The sequence below is a fragment of the Crocodylus siamensis genome, chromosome 2, assembly GCF_052110815.1.
Source record: "Crocodylus siamensis isolate JL-2025a chromosome 2, ASM5211081v1, whole genome shotgun sequence".
Taxonomy (NCBI): Eukaryota; Metazoa; Chordata; order Crocodylia; family Crocodylidae; genus Crocodylus; species Crocodylus siamensis.
In genome coordinates, this window is record NC_143396.1 from 219,491,831 (window position 1) to 219,507,509 (window position 15,679).

The 15,679-nt window shown below is 53.4% G+C and overlaps 1 protein-coding gene across 3 annotated transcripts in view; it reads left to right on the top strand.

The window, feature by feature from the left end:
• The window catches only part of DGKZ (diacylglycerol kinase zeta), an 81,412-nt gene that overhangs the window by 35,017 nt on the left and 30,716 nt on the right, over positions 1-15,679 (top strand). For 2 of the 3 annotated variants that reach the window (XM_090033042.1, XM_090033043.1), the window contains exons 2-11: positions 825-1,711; positions 3,354-3,462; positions 5,413-5,508; positions 6,826-6,903; positions 7,262-7,318; positions 13,803-13,871; positions 14,388-14,459; positions 14,781-14,897; positions 14,992-15,063; positions 15,486-15,581. In XM_090033042.1, coding sequence (XP_089889168.1) covers positions 852-1,711; positions 3,354-3,462; positions 5,413-5,508; positions 6,826-6,903; positions 7,262-7,318; positions 13,803-13,871; positions 14,388-14,459; positions 14,781-14,897; positions 14,992-15,063; positions 15,486-15,581 — 1,626 coding nt within the window. In that variant the 5' untranslated portion in view covers positions 825-851. The remainder of the gene's footprint in view (positions 1-824; positions 1,712-3,353; positions 3,463-5,412; positions 5,509-6,825; positions 6,904-7,261; positions 7,319-13,802; positions 13,872-14,387; positions 14,460-14,780; positions 14,898-14,991; positions 15,064-15,485; positions 15,582-15,679) is intronic. The other variant, XM_090033045.1, reaches the window with a different exon arrangement.

Genomic DNA, 15,679 nt, shown 5'->3' on the forward strand with positions numbered 1-15,679 from the left:
GGATGAGTGCATGGGCTCAATATTTGGCTCCTAACCTGAGCTTTGTGTAAGGGTTGGTGACTATCCCTTTGAGCCCTTGGCCTGCAGAGTCTCTCTGCAGCTATTTGTGTTCTCCTTGTCCAGCTGCTCCATGTGTCCTTTTAACCAGCAGGTGGTAGATTGAATATGTGCCCAGGCCCAGACTGTCTGTATGTGCCAGTTTGCTCTGCTTGACTAGAGGAGCTCTGCATTTCACTGTGGAAAGCTGCCCTGGGAGTGTTCTCTGCGGCCTTTCTGACCAGCAGGACAGACTTGAGTGGGATCCCCTGTACAGACTCCTCTCTTCCAATGAGGGGTGGCATATGCTGTCTTGGACACCCGGGATGAGCAGCAGCTTAGCAGCCTGTAACCCATTTGTTGCTCTGGGGCACGTCTGGGACCTGCAGCCTGACTCCTTCCCAGTGCCATAGTTTTCCCAAACTGGGTCCAGGGGCAGAATCATGTCTCTGTTTAAATCTGAGCCCTGCTGTCTTGCACTAGGAGAGTGAGTAGCTTGTTGACCAGCTCCTCATATCTGCTGTCCTGTTCCCTTGATGGAGGCCTGACCATAGCTGTCACAACAACCTTCCCTCCTGTCCTCCCCAGAGCCAGGAGCTCCCCAGGAGAGGATACAAGATGGGAGCATCCTTAAGGGAACTCCTTTGTCTGTGGGTTGGGATTGTTGTCCACCCCTTGCTCTATCTTGAGCCCTTCCAGAGCTTTGTGGACATCTCCTCTGGGACATGAGGATATGTAGCCATGGCAGGAGGCCTTACACATCTAATTGCTGGTTTCTGTATTAACAGCCACAATTTGAGGTGCCCCCAGTCACTATGGAAACCTTTTTTAAAAGGCACTTCAGGAAGAAGGGGTGTTCGAGGTCCCGGCGTGCCAGCGTGGCAGTGCCCACTGGCAAGGTCCGGCGGCGCTCATTGGCGGGCCAGCCTTCTGCCTCACTGGCCCAGCACCGCTGCCGGTCCAGCACGCCGCTCCAGGGCCTCTCACTGTGCCTGGGCTCCTCCAGGAAGGGCAGCTCGAGCACCCGGCGCCGCTCCAGCACCACCCCCCCATGTGTCAGCCCCAGATTCTCAGTCCAGAAGAAGTATGGGGGCCAGATGCGTGCCATCGACACCCACCTCATGGGCCCCTCCATGCTACTGGCCAGCCTCATCCAAACGAGGGAGGAAGAGGAAGGGAAATGGTTGCCTTATGAGGAGGGCTCTGGATCCGAGTCACCCCAGGAGGGGCCAGAGGAGGAAGCCTACTGGGAAGAGACTGTCACCTCCGGATCTGAGGAAGCAGAGCAGGACAGGCATGAGCAGCAGGCTTTGCTTCCCTGGCAGACCTGGCCCCCTGTGCTACGCCCTCTTAGCGTGGGGCACCTCCTGCGTGCTCCACGCTACCTGCGCCGCAAGTCATCTCACCTCCTGCCTGCTGACGTGGTGTACAGCAAGGCAGCCTATGGGCTGTATGGGAGCTACCGGCGCCTCAGCCAGCCACGGCGCGCTAGCGAGGTCCTCACGCTGGGTGTGCTGCTCCCACAAGGCAGAGCCCAGCTGGCCACCAAGAGACAGAGGGTTCTCTCCGAAGGCATGCCACCGGCGTCAGCAGCCCCACACGAATGTTTGGGAGCAGAGCCTGCCTATGGCCCCTGTACTGGTGCCTCCCCTGAAAGCTGGAGCCCTTTGCTGCTGTATGTATGGTGTTCCCAGAGGAGCAGCATTCAGGGGGCTGTCCAGGCAGGGGGTGGGGGATGAGTGATACACAGTGCGGCAAGATTGGAGTAGGGAAGGTGGGAGTGAGGCTGATAGTGGCATGATGTACCAAATACTAAGTGGAGGGAGGGGGCTGGGGTTTCAAGCTCCCATGGGTCTCACCTAACAGACCCCGTGCTCAGTCCTTTCAGCTCTCAGTGCATTTGTAGATGCAACGTTTTGGAGATTGGCTATGACCAAGCAGAGGCCAAGGAGCTGACATCTCCTTTTCCCTCTTTCTGAACTGAGAGTCACAGGCCAGAGGAGACAAGTTTTTGTCCACCCCTTGCACCAAAGCCAGAAACTGAGGGGTGTGAACTGGTGATTAGAGGAGGGCATTTGATGGAGAGAGAGGAAAATGCTTCTGAGCTGGGAGAGGGATAGAGATATGGCTGGAGTCTGGAGCTGACTTGCTCTGCAGGGCCCATGTGGCTGCACAGTGCTTCTCCCCACAGCTGATGGGAATGGCACTCCCATGGCTGAACAATTCCAACCCTGTGTCATGTTCTTGGCCTCAGCTGAGCGGCTGCCCTGCTCTACCCAGGTGCTGCCTCAGCCTCAAGAAGGTAACTGCCCTCAAGCACCTGACCTGCAGGCAGAAAGCCCCTTATGAGCCAGGGCCTGCAGGCAGCCACCCAACTTCTTCTGGCTCTTGATTCTCCACCAACATGTGACACTCAAGTGAGGTGGTATCCCAGGGTGTCTGATGAGTCTTCACTCCTGGGAGCTTCCTGGCTTCTGCTGGGGCAAGTCTAAGATTCCTAGCTTTATAGTGGAAGGTATCACAGGTGGTGGATAGTCAGCTTTGGGACTAATCCAACACCTCTGGATCTAGAGGCTGGGTTCTCTGTTGTCTGCGCTAATGCCAGCTTTGTTAACTTAAAGTAGGGGTGTCAAAGATATGGCTCATGGGCTGGATCTGGCCCACAGAGCCCCATCATCCAGCCCCTGGTGCTGCCCCTGGGTCTTGCATGCAGGACCTGGGCTGCTCTTACATGTAACAGCCAGCCCAGAGCACATGCTGCACATGGCGCCTGCCCCAGCCAGTCCAATACTGTGCTGCATGAGGTGCTTGCCCCAAACTGGCTGGAGTGGGCACTGAGTGCGGCGCAGGTCCCAGAGCAGCAATGTGGTGAGGGTTCTTTGGGCCAAATCCAACCCATGGGCCAGCCCATGGACCAGCCTTGCACCACTCACCCAGCCTGAGAGACCAGATGACTTCGATACACCTGGCTTAAAGCCTACAGCAGATCCATAAGCTGCCTTCTGTGACAGCCAGCACTAGAGGGAAGAAGGAAGCCACAGGTGCATGGTTGGGAAAGGGTTCCACATGGGCTTCCAGATCCCAGCACCTTCAGCAAACCCTGTGTTGATGGGTGGCTGGGGAGGGTGGTATTGTCCAGCCTCTAATTCCGGGGTACTCAGCATCGTTTCTGGGCCCTCTGCTGGGAGTAGTGCTAAGGGCTAATGCTCTACCCCATCCACCTCCAGCAGTGCTTACCCAACTGAGGATCCATGCAGTACCTTACACAAGTCCACCTTCCAATGCACTGTTACAGCCACCCTTCCCTTGTCTTCCAGGAAAGCCATAGCCAAGTCTGGCCTCCAGCACATGGTCGCACAGCCAAGCCCCGCACTTGCCTTGAGAAGTGACCCAGAGAGGCAGATCCGCAGCACTGTGGACTGGAGCGTAAGTTGTGTTTCATGTTGCAGGCAGTTGATTGAGGTTCTGTATTACTGCATTAGGCTTATGGCCTTGCCAGCGAGGAGAGCAGGAGGGACATGAGTCAGTGCTGGTGGCTTCTGTTTTGGCACATTTGTAGCCTCGCTAGCTACCAGCCCTTGGGTGCCAGGAAAAACGGGGCAGCATGCTCATTTCCCCAGAAGACAGGTGTGACTACTTGGAGAGTGGAAATTGGCTTCTAGAGCAGGGAATGGAAGTCACCGCTTTCTCCTCACCCGAGATATACATGCCCCTTTGCACAGGCAGCTTCAAGCTGGTTTCAGGCCTTGTCGTTTTGAGTTCTCCTATCCTGGAGCAGGAAGGGGACAGCCCCTCTACACATGCTCTGCTCTGGGGTACTCAGTCCTATTGGAATTGTGTTCAGAAGCAGTGAGCTCACCTGGGTGCTGTAGAGCTGGTTCCAAAAGGAGGAGAAGCAGTCAGAGGGTGAATTGATTGCTCTGTGAAGACAGCTGTCCATTTCGAATTGGCACTAAGGCCACTTTTATACCATTTCAATTTAGGGATTTCCATCACTGTTACGGTGAGGGGTCCAATCCTTTTTATTCCCTTCCTGTGGGCCCTGTGGCTGCAGGGGACAAGCTGCCAGTGGGCTGAGCAGCCTGAGTGGGCTGCTAGTGGATGGGTGCTACCACTATGGAGGGAAGGTCTGATGCCCCCCCACAATTCAGGTCCCACCAGCTGCTCACTCACCCTTGCAGCCACAGGAGAGGCGAGCAGGCTTCACCAGGAAAAAGGATCAGGCCCCTTGCCACTTTTTTTTTTCCTTCAGTGGAGCTTGCCCATGCGAGCTACCACTGGGGGACACAGCCCCTGAGCTGGGGGGGTGAGGCTGGGCCTTCCCTCTGGGGCAGCGGCACTCCCTGGGGGTGCTAGATGCATGGGTGCTGCTCCATTTTGCAGGCAGCACCTGCCAGATCCAACTCTTCCCCGAACCCACATGGGGCACAGTGCCCAGCAGGATCCCAGTGCATGGGCTTGGGGAAGAGTTGGACCCGGTGAGTGCTGCCTACAAGCTAAGGCAGCACCCACACAGCTAGCATCCTGGCTGAGTGGCTCTGGGGGGTGTCACTGCTGTGGAAGGAAGAACCAGGCTCTCCGCAGCACGGAGCCTGCCTGTTTCTCTTGCATCCAGGGGGTGAGCTGCTGGTGGGCCCTGAGCTGTGGGGAGCCCTGGGCTTTCCCCCTGGGGCCATTTGGGTGGGTGGCTAGTGTGTGGGTGCTGCTTCAGCTCGAGGGCAGCACCCAGTGCAATTCAGCTGTTCCCTAATGCCCTGAGCCCAAGCTGAGGCAGCATCCACCTGCTGGCAGCTTGAGGCTGCAACATTACAAATAGCTACGTTGCAAACTAAACTACTTGCAACACAGCAAACTCATTTAAATCATTAAAAAAACCCTGCACATGTACAGTGTGACACAATTAAAACACAAAAACAGCCCATTTTTGTTATGTGTACAAGCACCCTAAGTGGGATACAGCAGTGCACCAGCCACTAAAGGGAGAACAGGGCAGTCCCTGGCAGTTAGGTGTGTTTGCCCAGCAGTGCCCAGGAGCCACATTGTTTGGGACACTTTGCAGACAGGCTGCATTAAATCATGCAAACTGCTGTATGGAGCGGTCCTACCCTCAGTCTTCAGAGAGAGATTACACACTCTCCTGGGGCTTTGCTATATCTGGGCCAGTTGTGAGCTCTGAGAGGGTTTTGATTTCTTTCTGAAAGTCGGGGTCTCCGTGCACCCTACGATCACAGTGCCTGATCCTTAGGCTCTTGCGTCCGACTGTCACAAGCAGGATGCCTTGAAGACAATGGGTCCTGAGCAGTGTTGGGACCCTTTCAGTCCCTGAGATCAGCACAGTGCTCCTCCCTCAGGATAGTATTGTCTTATGCCTTTCAGGAGACTGCGGTCTATGGGGAGCACATCTGGTTCGAGACCAATGCATCTGGGGATTTCTGCTATGTGGGGGAACAGAACTGTGTGGCCAAGATGCTGGTAAGTTAGCCTCAGGTAACCAGTGGTCAGCCCTGTTTCCTTTGGGGAGGAGACTTAGTGCCACCTAGAACCCCTGGAATTCCTCTCTGCACAGCAGTTTAGGGCTAGAGGCGATTGAGGGTTGAGCAAAGAAAAGACTAATGCTTGTGGGAGAGGGAGTGTGGTCCCCTCCAGACTCTGCCCGATGCTGAGGCTGCATCAGGGCTGGAACTTCATAGCAGGTGTGTGGCCTTCTGCAATCTGTTAGGGGTGGCTTTATCAGGCAGAAGTATTTACTGGGAGGGGCTCCTGTGATCTCAGACACCCCAAAGAGGGAACTGTTTCCACAATTTCTCCTGAAGGACCCCACGACAAAAGAGCAAGCCAGGAAATGGAACTCCAGGCATCCACTTCTGTGACCTCAGAAGCTGGGCTGCCCACAGGGGCGTACCTCTCTGAGGGTGAGGTTGCACATTCCATTTGGACCATACTAAGAGCACTTGAAACATAAGCATTTGCATGTTAAAGTTCATGAACTTGTGCCAAGTGCCCTTGAGTATCTCAAAATTATACCAGTTCAGGTGAGGGTTAACTCTGGGTTGCTATGGTTAGGGTGGCTTCACAGCAGTAAAATAAGCAAGTTAGTCTTCTAGCATCCCAGGATGCACTGCTCCAAGCCCCCTTTGCACATCCTCCCCCAGCAGCAGGGATAGAGCTTAGATGTTCTGGCTCTGGCCAGCCCTGCAGGGGTGAGTCAGAACTGTGCAGACAAACAGTGATATTAATCCTTAACGTGCAAGGGCTTACAGCATATTCTAGATTTAACACTGTTTATCATTCCAAAGATTTGGCATGGACTAAGTGTAACATGTTGCTTCACTCTGCATTCAGGTGAGATTCAGCCCAGGGTGCTGGGGGTAGAGATCTTATCCCCCCAGTAGCTGATCATTGGCTCATGTACCATGAGCCTGAGGTCTCGACCTGTTCCCAGTGAGCATTGCCAGGTAGTGCTAATTGGACCCTTGTGGCAGTTTTGGGAGATGCGTAGGATTGGCTGGCCAGTGGGGTGTCTCCTCCCCTTTTGCCACAGAGGAGGCTGCTTCAGGGCAAGGCTGAGGCAGGTTGGTGGAGGAAGGCTGTTTAGACCAGGGGAGGCTCTTGCCTACTGTGAGTTCAGGTCCATGCTCATTCCTCCATCTGGCTTCCCCTACTGCAGAACATAGAGATGTTCATGCTTGGGAGCTCCCCCAGGGCATGGGCTGGAGATCTCAGATTTCCTGACTGGTAAATGAGTAGCAATATGAATGGCTAGCTCTTTTTTTTTTCTGTCTGTCCCAGCAAAAGCCTCTGACCAGGCGCAAATGCGCAGCCTGCAAGATTGTGGTGCACACGCCCTGCATAGAGCAGCTGGAGAAAGTGAGTAAAGCACACTACAGCCTGTTTTTGGATCTGAAAAGCTGGGGCAGCCCCTCTGTGGTCAGCCTGCTCTCTGGCATGAGCTCTGAATGCTGCAGTTACTGGGAGCTGTGTACTGTCATATGAGGGAGATACCCCACTCCACTGCCCCTTCAGAAGGTGGCAGACTGCTTGCAGGTCTCTGTACACTTTAGTCCCCTAGTGCAAATTCTTTTACTGGGGAGTGAGTTGGGGCATCTCCAATAAGCAGCACCTGTCCTAGGAAGCCCCAGGACCTGCCACATCAAACTAGACCTTAGTAGGTTCCCTTCAGATGATGCTTTCACTGATGCCTTGCTTGTGTGCATTAAATCTGCAGATAAATTTCCGCTGCAAACCTTCCTTCAGGGAGTCAGGATCGAGGAATGTTCGGGAGGTGAGAGGCTCTGTGGAGCTACTTCTAGTGTTTGCCAGGGGGAGATCCTCTACCCCTTTCCCATTTAGTGGCAAAGGGCTTGAGGAATGAGGGAGGGAATGGGCAGGGCAAGACTTGGCTTGGTTTGTTGTGGAGATCTCAGAAAGACTGGCTTCTGTCTGCTGTGGGCAGGGGCTCAGACTTTGTGTTCCCCTTGAAATGCCAAGAGCTCTGGAACTGGAGGGGCATCATGTGGGCTGGTTCTGTGAAATAAAGCCAGAAAGAGTTGTTGTAAGTGATGGGAGGAACTCATGCTCCTTACAGTGGGACCTGCCACTACCCAGGCAACTGCTGACCAGCACTCTGAACTTCCTGGGCCAGAGACATGTTTCCTGGGAGGAATGTCAGCCTGCCCAGTGCTGCCTTTGAGTGAATGAAAAAGAGCATGGCTGATGGTTGGACTCTTTCAAGCCTCTAAGGGAGTCCTGTGGTGTTTAGGGGGAAGTGTTGTGTCCAGTCTTGCTTTATTGCCCTCCAGGCTGTGTCCAGTAATTCACACTGGTGCCAGAGAAGTGCCCGCTTAGTGCCACTTACAGAGGAAAAACAAATGCACCCTCTGGAGAGTTCTGCCATCCTCAGCACCACTGGAGTAAGGCTAGTGAGAGTACCCTGTGCCTTTCCTAGGGAGAAGCTTTCTCAGGTGCTTAGGGGACTGGATAGGGTCTACACCAGCTAGACATGGGGCAAACCAAAACAGCTGGCATCTCCAAGGGAGATTTTGATAAGATGTGGACCTAGGGTCTCCCTGGGGGAGCTACACAGTGAGGGTTCACCTGAGCAGCACTGTGCTAGCTGTTAAGATGGAAGCAAAGCTTAGAATCTGTTCTCTGGAGACTCTAAAGAGAGCCTAGCCCAACCAACTTGGAAAGTGCCCATTGTTACAGTACCTGGGACCGTTACCTCCAGGAACTACCTTATCAGTTGTAAGCAAGAAATAAAGCTAGACCCCTGAAGGTGCTGTAAAGAAAGTACCTTCCAACCACTGAACCACTTTGCAATAGAATACAGAACTAGGAGTACCACATAAAGTACCCAGGAGTACTTGTTAGTGATGCTCATACCTTTGGCCCCTCAGGCCACATGGATGGTATGGGGTGGTCCACAGTGCAGAATGGGCCCCAGCCACCCCTGTGTGCTGGGATTGGGCTCTAGTGCCCTGCATCACCGCCTCCTGGAGCCCAATCCTGGCTGGGTGGGGGCCAGCCAGAGGCAGTGCTAGGCCCTGGGGCCTGATTCTGCCTGGACAGAGATGGCATGGGGGCACACCACCCCTGCCTGGCTAGGATCAGGCTCTGCAGTTCCAGCACCCCCATCTGGCCCCCACACACCAGGATCGGGCCCTGCTCTGTCCTGTGTTCCCAATCTAGCATGCAGAGGCACAACCCACAGGGCTCCCCCTGAATCTGTGTGGAGCCCTGCATTGAACAACATGGCATCAGGGACTGGATGTGTCCTGTGAGTCAGGGGTTGAGGAAACATCCAGCTGTTTGGTGGTGAACTGCATCCTCACCACAATTGTGACAGGGCACAAAGCACACTGAGGAACAATAAGCAAACATAAGGTCATGCAGGCCTATTTTCCCCTTCCCATTGTATCTCAATAGCTGCTGAGTGGAGAGCAGGGAAGTAGTGCTGCTGTTCTGTGCAGTGACCTCAGGCTCCCCCAGCAGTGATACCCCCTCTTCTCTGAGTGAGGAAGACAAAGGAGAGAAGAATATGGTGTGTGTGCGCATGCACACAAGCACTGTCTCTGTCTGTCTGTCTGTCTGTCTGTCTGTCTGTCTGTCTGTCTGTCTGTCTGTCTGTCTGTCTGTCTGTCTGTCTGTCTGTCTGTCTGTCTGTCTGTCTGTCTGTCTGTCTGTCTGTCTGTCTGTCTGTCTGTCTCTTTCTTTCTCTTAAAAGTTTGAAGGAACATATTGCCCCTACCCAAATCAGCCCCCTGGCTGGGATGATGGAAGTCCCTCAGCAGTCATTAAGCACTAGCATTGTGCCTGGCTGCACTCAGACCGTGGAATGAGTCATCCCTGCCCCACAGGGCTTTTGGCTCACGAGCTGACACAGAGATGATGGATGTGTGTGTGATGGGCTAGCTGGCAGTGACCTAGCTCAGGGGTTTTGAAAGGGCAAAAGATGATTGGAGGACTTGGGATTCCCTTTCCTCACCAATCAGGCCCCAGAAACCCCTCCTCCCCCACCCCCAATTCCTGATTGGCCCCTTGGATCACCTGGAGGGGGATAAAAGGGCAGCGTGGGATGACTCAGGGGAGAGACTAGTGAGGGACAACAAGGAAGGAGCTTCACAGAGCTGGCAAGAGCTTGGCCAGCGGGGCAGGAGCAGTGCCCTGGAAGAGCCTGAAAGAGCAGGACCTGCAAGCAGCAGTGGGACCCTCAGCAGTGTGGCATGCGGCCAGCAGGAGAGGCTCCTCACTGGTCTCCAGGATCCCCAAGGAGAGGCTGCAGCCAGCAGAAGAGGCTCCCCCCGCTCCAGGAAGGATCTGAGCAGTGACCTGAGAGGTTCCCAGCTCTGCTTCCAGCTCCTCCAATCAGAGGCCAGGCAGCTCCATGTGGGCCCGGGGCTCCGGGAAGGTCAAGATCCCTAGCAGGCTGGAGCAGTGCCACCAGCAGTGGCTGTGTGGCAGTGTTCCTGCCTACTACATGGGAGATTTGGATTCAAGTCCCAACTGAGGTGACTTGGGGTGAGTGAGATAACAAGAAGTAGATCTTCTTGCAGTGGAAAGGGACCATTGTGTTTTCCCCCTCCAGGTACCAAGGCCCTATATTTCCTTGTCATTTGACATTTTGCATTTTGTGCCTTTTTATATTTTACCAACCAGTATTGTTTGTTCTGCTGTTTGTTTTATATTTTGTTAACCCTGTTTTTTGTCAGTGATTGTAAGTGTCTAATCTTTGTTGAATCCTGCCTCCTTGGGGCATTGTAGTGTCCACTATACCCTCTGCTTTATGCCTGTTATATTCCCAGTATTAAAAGGTATATGGTTAAGTCCCCAGTGGTGGTCTGGCTCTGCTCTATAGGGGGAGGAGAGTCCCTACATCTCCCACAGAGCTTGTGCACCTGCTTTGATCCCTTCAATTGGAGAGGGGGTGCCTCTTGGAGTACCGCCCAGGTTACATGTGCAAGTGACCTGGCTCCCAGCATTGCCAGAGTGAGGAGGCATCAGCTATAGCAGTGCTCGTTGGCGAACTGTCGGCTTGTGTGGATGTGGTGCCACCCGTGATTGGGAGTGGGGTGGGGTGGACAACCAGGAGAATGGGGTGAGCATGATGGTTATGTGGAGCTGTGTGCATCTTCCCAACAAGCACGACAAGTTTGGCAATGTTGAGTTTTTGCCTTCTTCATCCGTGCTCAAGATTGCAAACCCTTCTAGTGCTCTCCTTGTCATGAACTGGGCTGGGCATCTGTTTTGCCCACTGGGGATTTTCATACTTCCTTTGATATCTTTATTCAGGTTTCTTGTTGCTGTTATGCGCCTGTTCAGAGGCACTAACAGGCTTTTGGCAGAGATGCAGTTTGTGGTAAGAGGAACAGTTCAGACTTGCTGCAGTCCTCTTCCAGTTATTCATCTTAATTGTGTGTGCCTCAGTGCTGGCCTGTGCAGAAAGTTCAGCCTCTCTAGTTTGTCTACTGCCCGCTCTCTGGATTTCCCTGTTTTGCACACTGGTGCCCATTTCCTTCTCTGGGAGAGGAGCTTTAGTATCATAGTATCATAGTAGCTAGAGTCAGAAGGGACCTAGGTAGATCATCTAGTCCGACCCCCTGCCTTGGCAGGAAAGAGCACCGGGGTCAGATAACCCCGGCAAGGTGCTTATCTAACTTCCTTTTAAAAATCCCCAGGCTAGGAGCCTGCACCACTTCCCCTGGAAGCCAGTTCCAGGCCCTAGCCGCCCTGACTGTGAAGTAGCGCCTCCTAATATCTAATCTAAACTTACCCTCCGCCAGCTTGTGACCGTTATTCCTGGTCACTCCTGGCAGCGCACGGGGGAACAGGGACTCCCCCAATACCCGCTGATCCCCCCTGACCAGTTTGTAGCAGGCCACAAGGTCCCCCCTTAACCTTCTCTTATGGAGGCTAAACAGGTTCAGGTCCCGTAGCCTCTCCTCATAAGGCCTGCCCTGCTGACCCCTGATCATACAAGTGGCCCTCCTCTGGACTCTTTCCATATCGTCCACGTCCCTCTTGAAGTGTGGCGCCCAGAACTGGACGCAGTACTCCAGCTGCGGCCTGACCAGTGTCGCATAGAGGGGGAGGATCACCTCCCTGGACCTGCTCGAGATGCATCTGTGGATGCATGACAGGGTACGGTTGGCCTTCTTGACTGCCTCCCCACACTGCCGGCCCATGTTCATCGTGGAGTCAATGACGACTCCAAGATCCTTTTCCGTCTCCGTGCTGGCAAGAGGGGTGTTCCCCAACCTGTAAGTGTGGTGCCGGTTCTTCCTCCCCATGTGCAACACCTTGCACTTATCAGTGTTAAACCCCATCCTATTCTCATCCGCCCACTGTTGCAACCTGTCAAGGTCAGCTTGTAGCCTATTGCACCCTTCTAGTGCACCCACATCCCCCCACATCTTAGTGTCATCAGCAAACTTGAACAGGTGCTTTCTACCCCCTCATCCAAGTCACTGATGAAGATGTTGAACAGTGCGGGCCCGAGGACCGAGCCCTGCGGAACCCCACTGCCCACGTCCTTCCAGGTCGAGAAGAACCCGTCCACTACCACCCTCTGGGTGCGGCCCTCCAACCAGTTGGCGACCCATTTGACCGTGTGGGCATCGACACCACAGTCTCCCAGCTTTTTGATGAGGACAGGGTGAGAGACAGTGTCGAAAGCCTTCCGGAAGTCCAGAAAGACTACATCCACAGCAACCCCTGCGTCTAATGATTTGGTGACCTGATCGTAAAAGGCCACCAGGTTGGTCTGACAAGACCTGCCACTGATGAACCCATGTTGGTTGCCCCTGAGCATGCATTCCCCCGCAAGGCCCTCCTGGATGTGTGCCAGGATAATTTTTTCAAAGAGCTTACCCGGGATTGAGGTAAGACTAACTGGCCTGTAATTTCCCGGGTCCTCTTTTTTTCCCTTTTTGAAGATAGGGACCACATTGGCCCTCTTCCAGTCCTCCGGCACCTCACCAGAGTACCATGAGTGCTCATAGAGTCGCGTCAGGGGTCCCGCAATGACCTCGGCCAGTTCCTGTAGAACCCTAGGGTGAAGATCGTCCGGACCAGTGGACTTGAACACATCCAGCCTCTCCAGAAGTACCCTAACTAACTCCTCGCTAACCCCTGGCCCAGGCGTGTCTCTCCCGGGGCCCGAGGGGGGCCCAGCAGGGAGGTGATCCACACATGTGAATGGTACTCTTGCTGCAGGATTGAAGGGGAACTGCATCCCCATTCTGGAGAATAGACTGTCTATCCTAGGAGTGCTTGGGTTAACCTGGCTGCAGACAAGTTCCTTAGGAACATAACTGTCAGGTGCTGTCCTGAGTGAGGACTAGTCAGCACACACAAGCTGCCTCAGTTTACATTGTTACTAGTTATGTCAGTGTAACGTGTGTATGCCAATTTAAGTACATCTGTTTAGAATCACACGATAGCCAGCTAAAGCAGTATAAGCTGGGTTTATCTGGTAGGGATGGGAAGAAGAAGAAGTGTGGGTTGGTTTAACTAAATCAGCATTCTGTATTGTTCTGGCTTCAAGTCAGTCTCATGTGTAAGTCAACCTCACATTTTCAGGTTCTGTTTTAAGAAAAATAGCTTTTTCCCTGACTATGACAATGTTCTATGTAAACATGTTACATGTTTCTGCAAGTGTCAACTGAAAAATAGCAGGATGATTGCCTGATTATGGAGGCCTGGTTGTAGGCCAGTGCTACATAGAAGCTGAGCATGGTTATTATGGTTCTTTTTGAGCTATAAAAAAAAGTTTGAGTTGTGCATAGAACAGTTTGGCAGAGGACACATTCGGTTGTATCAGCCCAACCTGACCATAGGCAGTAACTGGCTGCTGCCTTCATTCCATTTGCTTTTGAAACTGAAAACCAGATATTAGTTGAGATGCTGCAAGAAACAATGGTTATTTAGTTAAACTCAGCTCTAATGTAGTACAGCAGTGTTCCAGGCATGGGTTTCTTCTGAGGATTATTAAGATTCAGGGTAAAGTGCAAGGGCCCTCGCATCTCTCAGAGATCTTTGTGTGGGCCCTTGTCTTCTGTGGCCTGGCCCGGAGCTGAGTGCTGATTGAGGTGAACCTCTTCATGGCTGTTTTGGGAAGTTCATAGGGACTTCTGCATTCCCCCGTCAAAGCTAAAGAAAATACAAGGGAGAAATGATCTGGGTGCTGGCCTAAGAGAGTACTGACTAGGTCCTGTGTGTACATCTCTCTGCCTTTTCTTTGAACCTGGCCTCTTTCTTTTCCCCTTTAGCCTGCAATTGTCCGACATCACTGGGTACACCGGAGACGCCAGGAAGGGAAGTGCCGACAGTGTGGAAAGGTAAGAAGGCCTCTTGCTCCTCCCTCAGTCTGAAAAGGAGCTGAAGTCAGACATGCTGGGGAAGATGACTTATCTAGGGTCCATAGGAAAGAATCCTGCAGTCCCTCCTGGGAACAGCTTCCAGCTCCCTTAGAGCCACTACTCTTAACTCTTTCCCTTCAGGCAGGGAGTGGAGCAGTTGTGAACACCCAATAGATTATTCTTCCCAGGTTCATCCAGTCTTGGGATTCCCATGCAGATTTGGACTCCCAGTGAATCCAGTAGGTTCTGAAGGGACTCCCCACTCCTCCCCAAGCCCCTAGGCTAAGGCCTTCCTTGGCTTCCAAGGACAACTGCTGGAGCACATTGGACATCCCTGTCCATGGCCCTGGCATTGGGAAGCCATCTGGTTGAGACCTTGGGCACACTGGCTGACTCTTGCAGCTAGCATTTGCCCTTCCTGTCAAGCCTCTCTTCCCCTTCAGCGGGCCCCTCACTGCAAGAGTTGCTCAGAGCTCTTCCTCTGTTCTTCCTCAGGGTTTCCAGCAGAAGTTTGCTTTCCACAGCAAGGAGATTGTGGCCATCAGCTGCTCCTGGTGTAAGCAAGCCGTGAGTACAGTCCTGCCATTCACACCCGTATATGCTTTGGTGACCCCTGATTGCCATGCAGATTTCAAACACGAGCCAGGAGCTCTGTCAGTGCTCATGACCTGTTCCCTACAGTGCCTCTTAGTCAGAGAGGCTGGAATTGCTGCAGCTGCTGGGAGCTCACCTCATCCAGGTCCCCTGCCCCCTTCTCCCCTGTTGGAAGCCTGGCCATGAATAGGCTCCTGCATCATTTCAGGAGCGGGAGGTGCTGCATACATTGAAAGTAGGGCATTCGAGGCCATGCCCAAGCAACTGGGCAGCCATGTTCTCTCTCCCTCTCAGTACCACAGTAAGGTGTCATGCTTCATGCTGCAACACATTGAGGAACCCTGCTCACTGGGGGCTCATGCTGCTGTTGTTATCCCACCCACCTGGATCCTGCGTGTCCGGCGCCCCCAGGTGAGTTTCTCCCATGGAATTCGCTCTCTTGTTTAATTCACGGATTCCCTCTTGGCCAACAGCTCTTGATGTGGGTTTTTTTTTTCTTCACTAGAATCCATTGAAGTCCAGTAAGAAGAAGAAGAGGACATCATTCAAGAGGAAATCCAGCAAAAAGGGACCTGAGGTCAGAGAGCAGGGCCAGAGTGACTGGGAATGGGCAGGACTGAAGGGAAGTGGGGAGGCTGAGGGCAGAAATGGGAGCTGGGGCAGGCAGTGTGCCAGATAGAGGAGGGCATGAGCTGTGACATGGAGTTGAGTAGCATGAAATGGAGGGAGGATGCTGAGACATGAGCAGCATTTGGAATGGCAGGTCTGGGATCTCAAGGGGTATTGAAAAGAAGAGGGAAAAAAAGATGGGGGTGGATCTTTGTGGAGGGGCAAAGACCAGTACAGGGCTCTGTAGCTGGATCCCACTGGGCTCAGGAGTGGTATAGTGCATTGTGAACCCCATGTCTAGATGCTGCTGTGCCTGAGAGCTGGGAGACAGTCAGAGGTGGGAGTTGGTATTTCCCCAGTTTGTTAATGGGATTCTGGTGTCTCTTGCAGGAGGGACGATGGAAACCCTTCGTTATCAAGCCCATGCCAGCACCGCTCATGAAGCCCCTCCTGGTGTTTGTGAACCCCAAAAGTGGGGGCAATCAGGTAGATCCTTGTCCTGTGTGCCCCTGGGAATCCAGCCCCATGGAGCCATCCGGTCCCAGCTGCTGAGAAGCCAGTGTTTGGTGGTGTCTCAGCTGTGA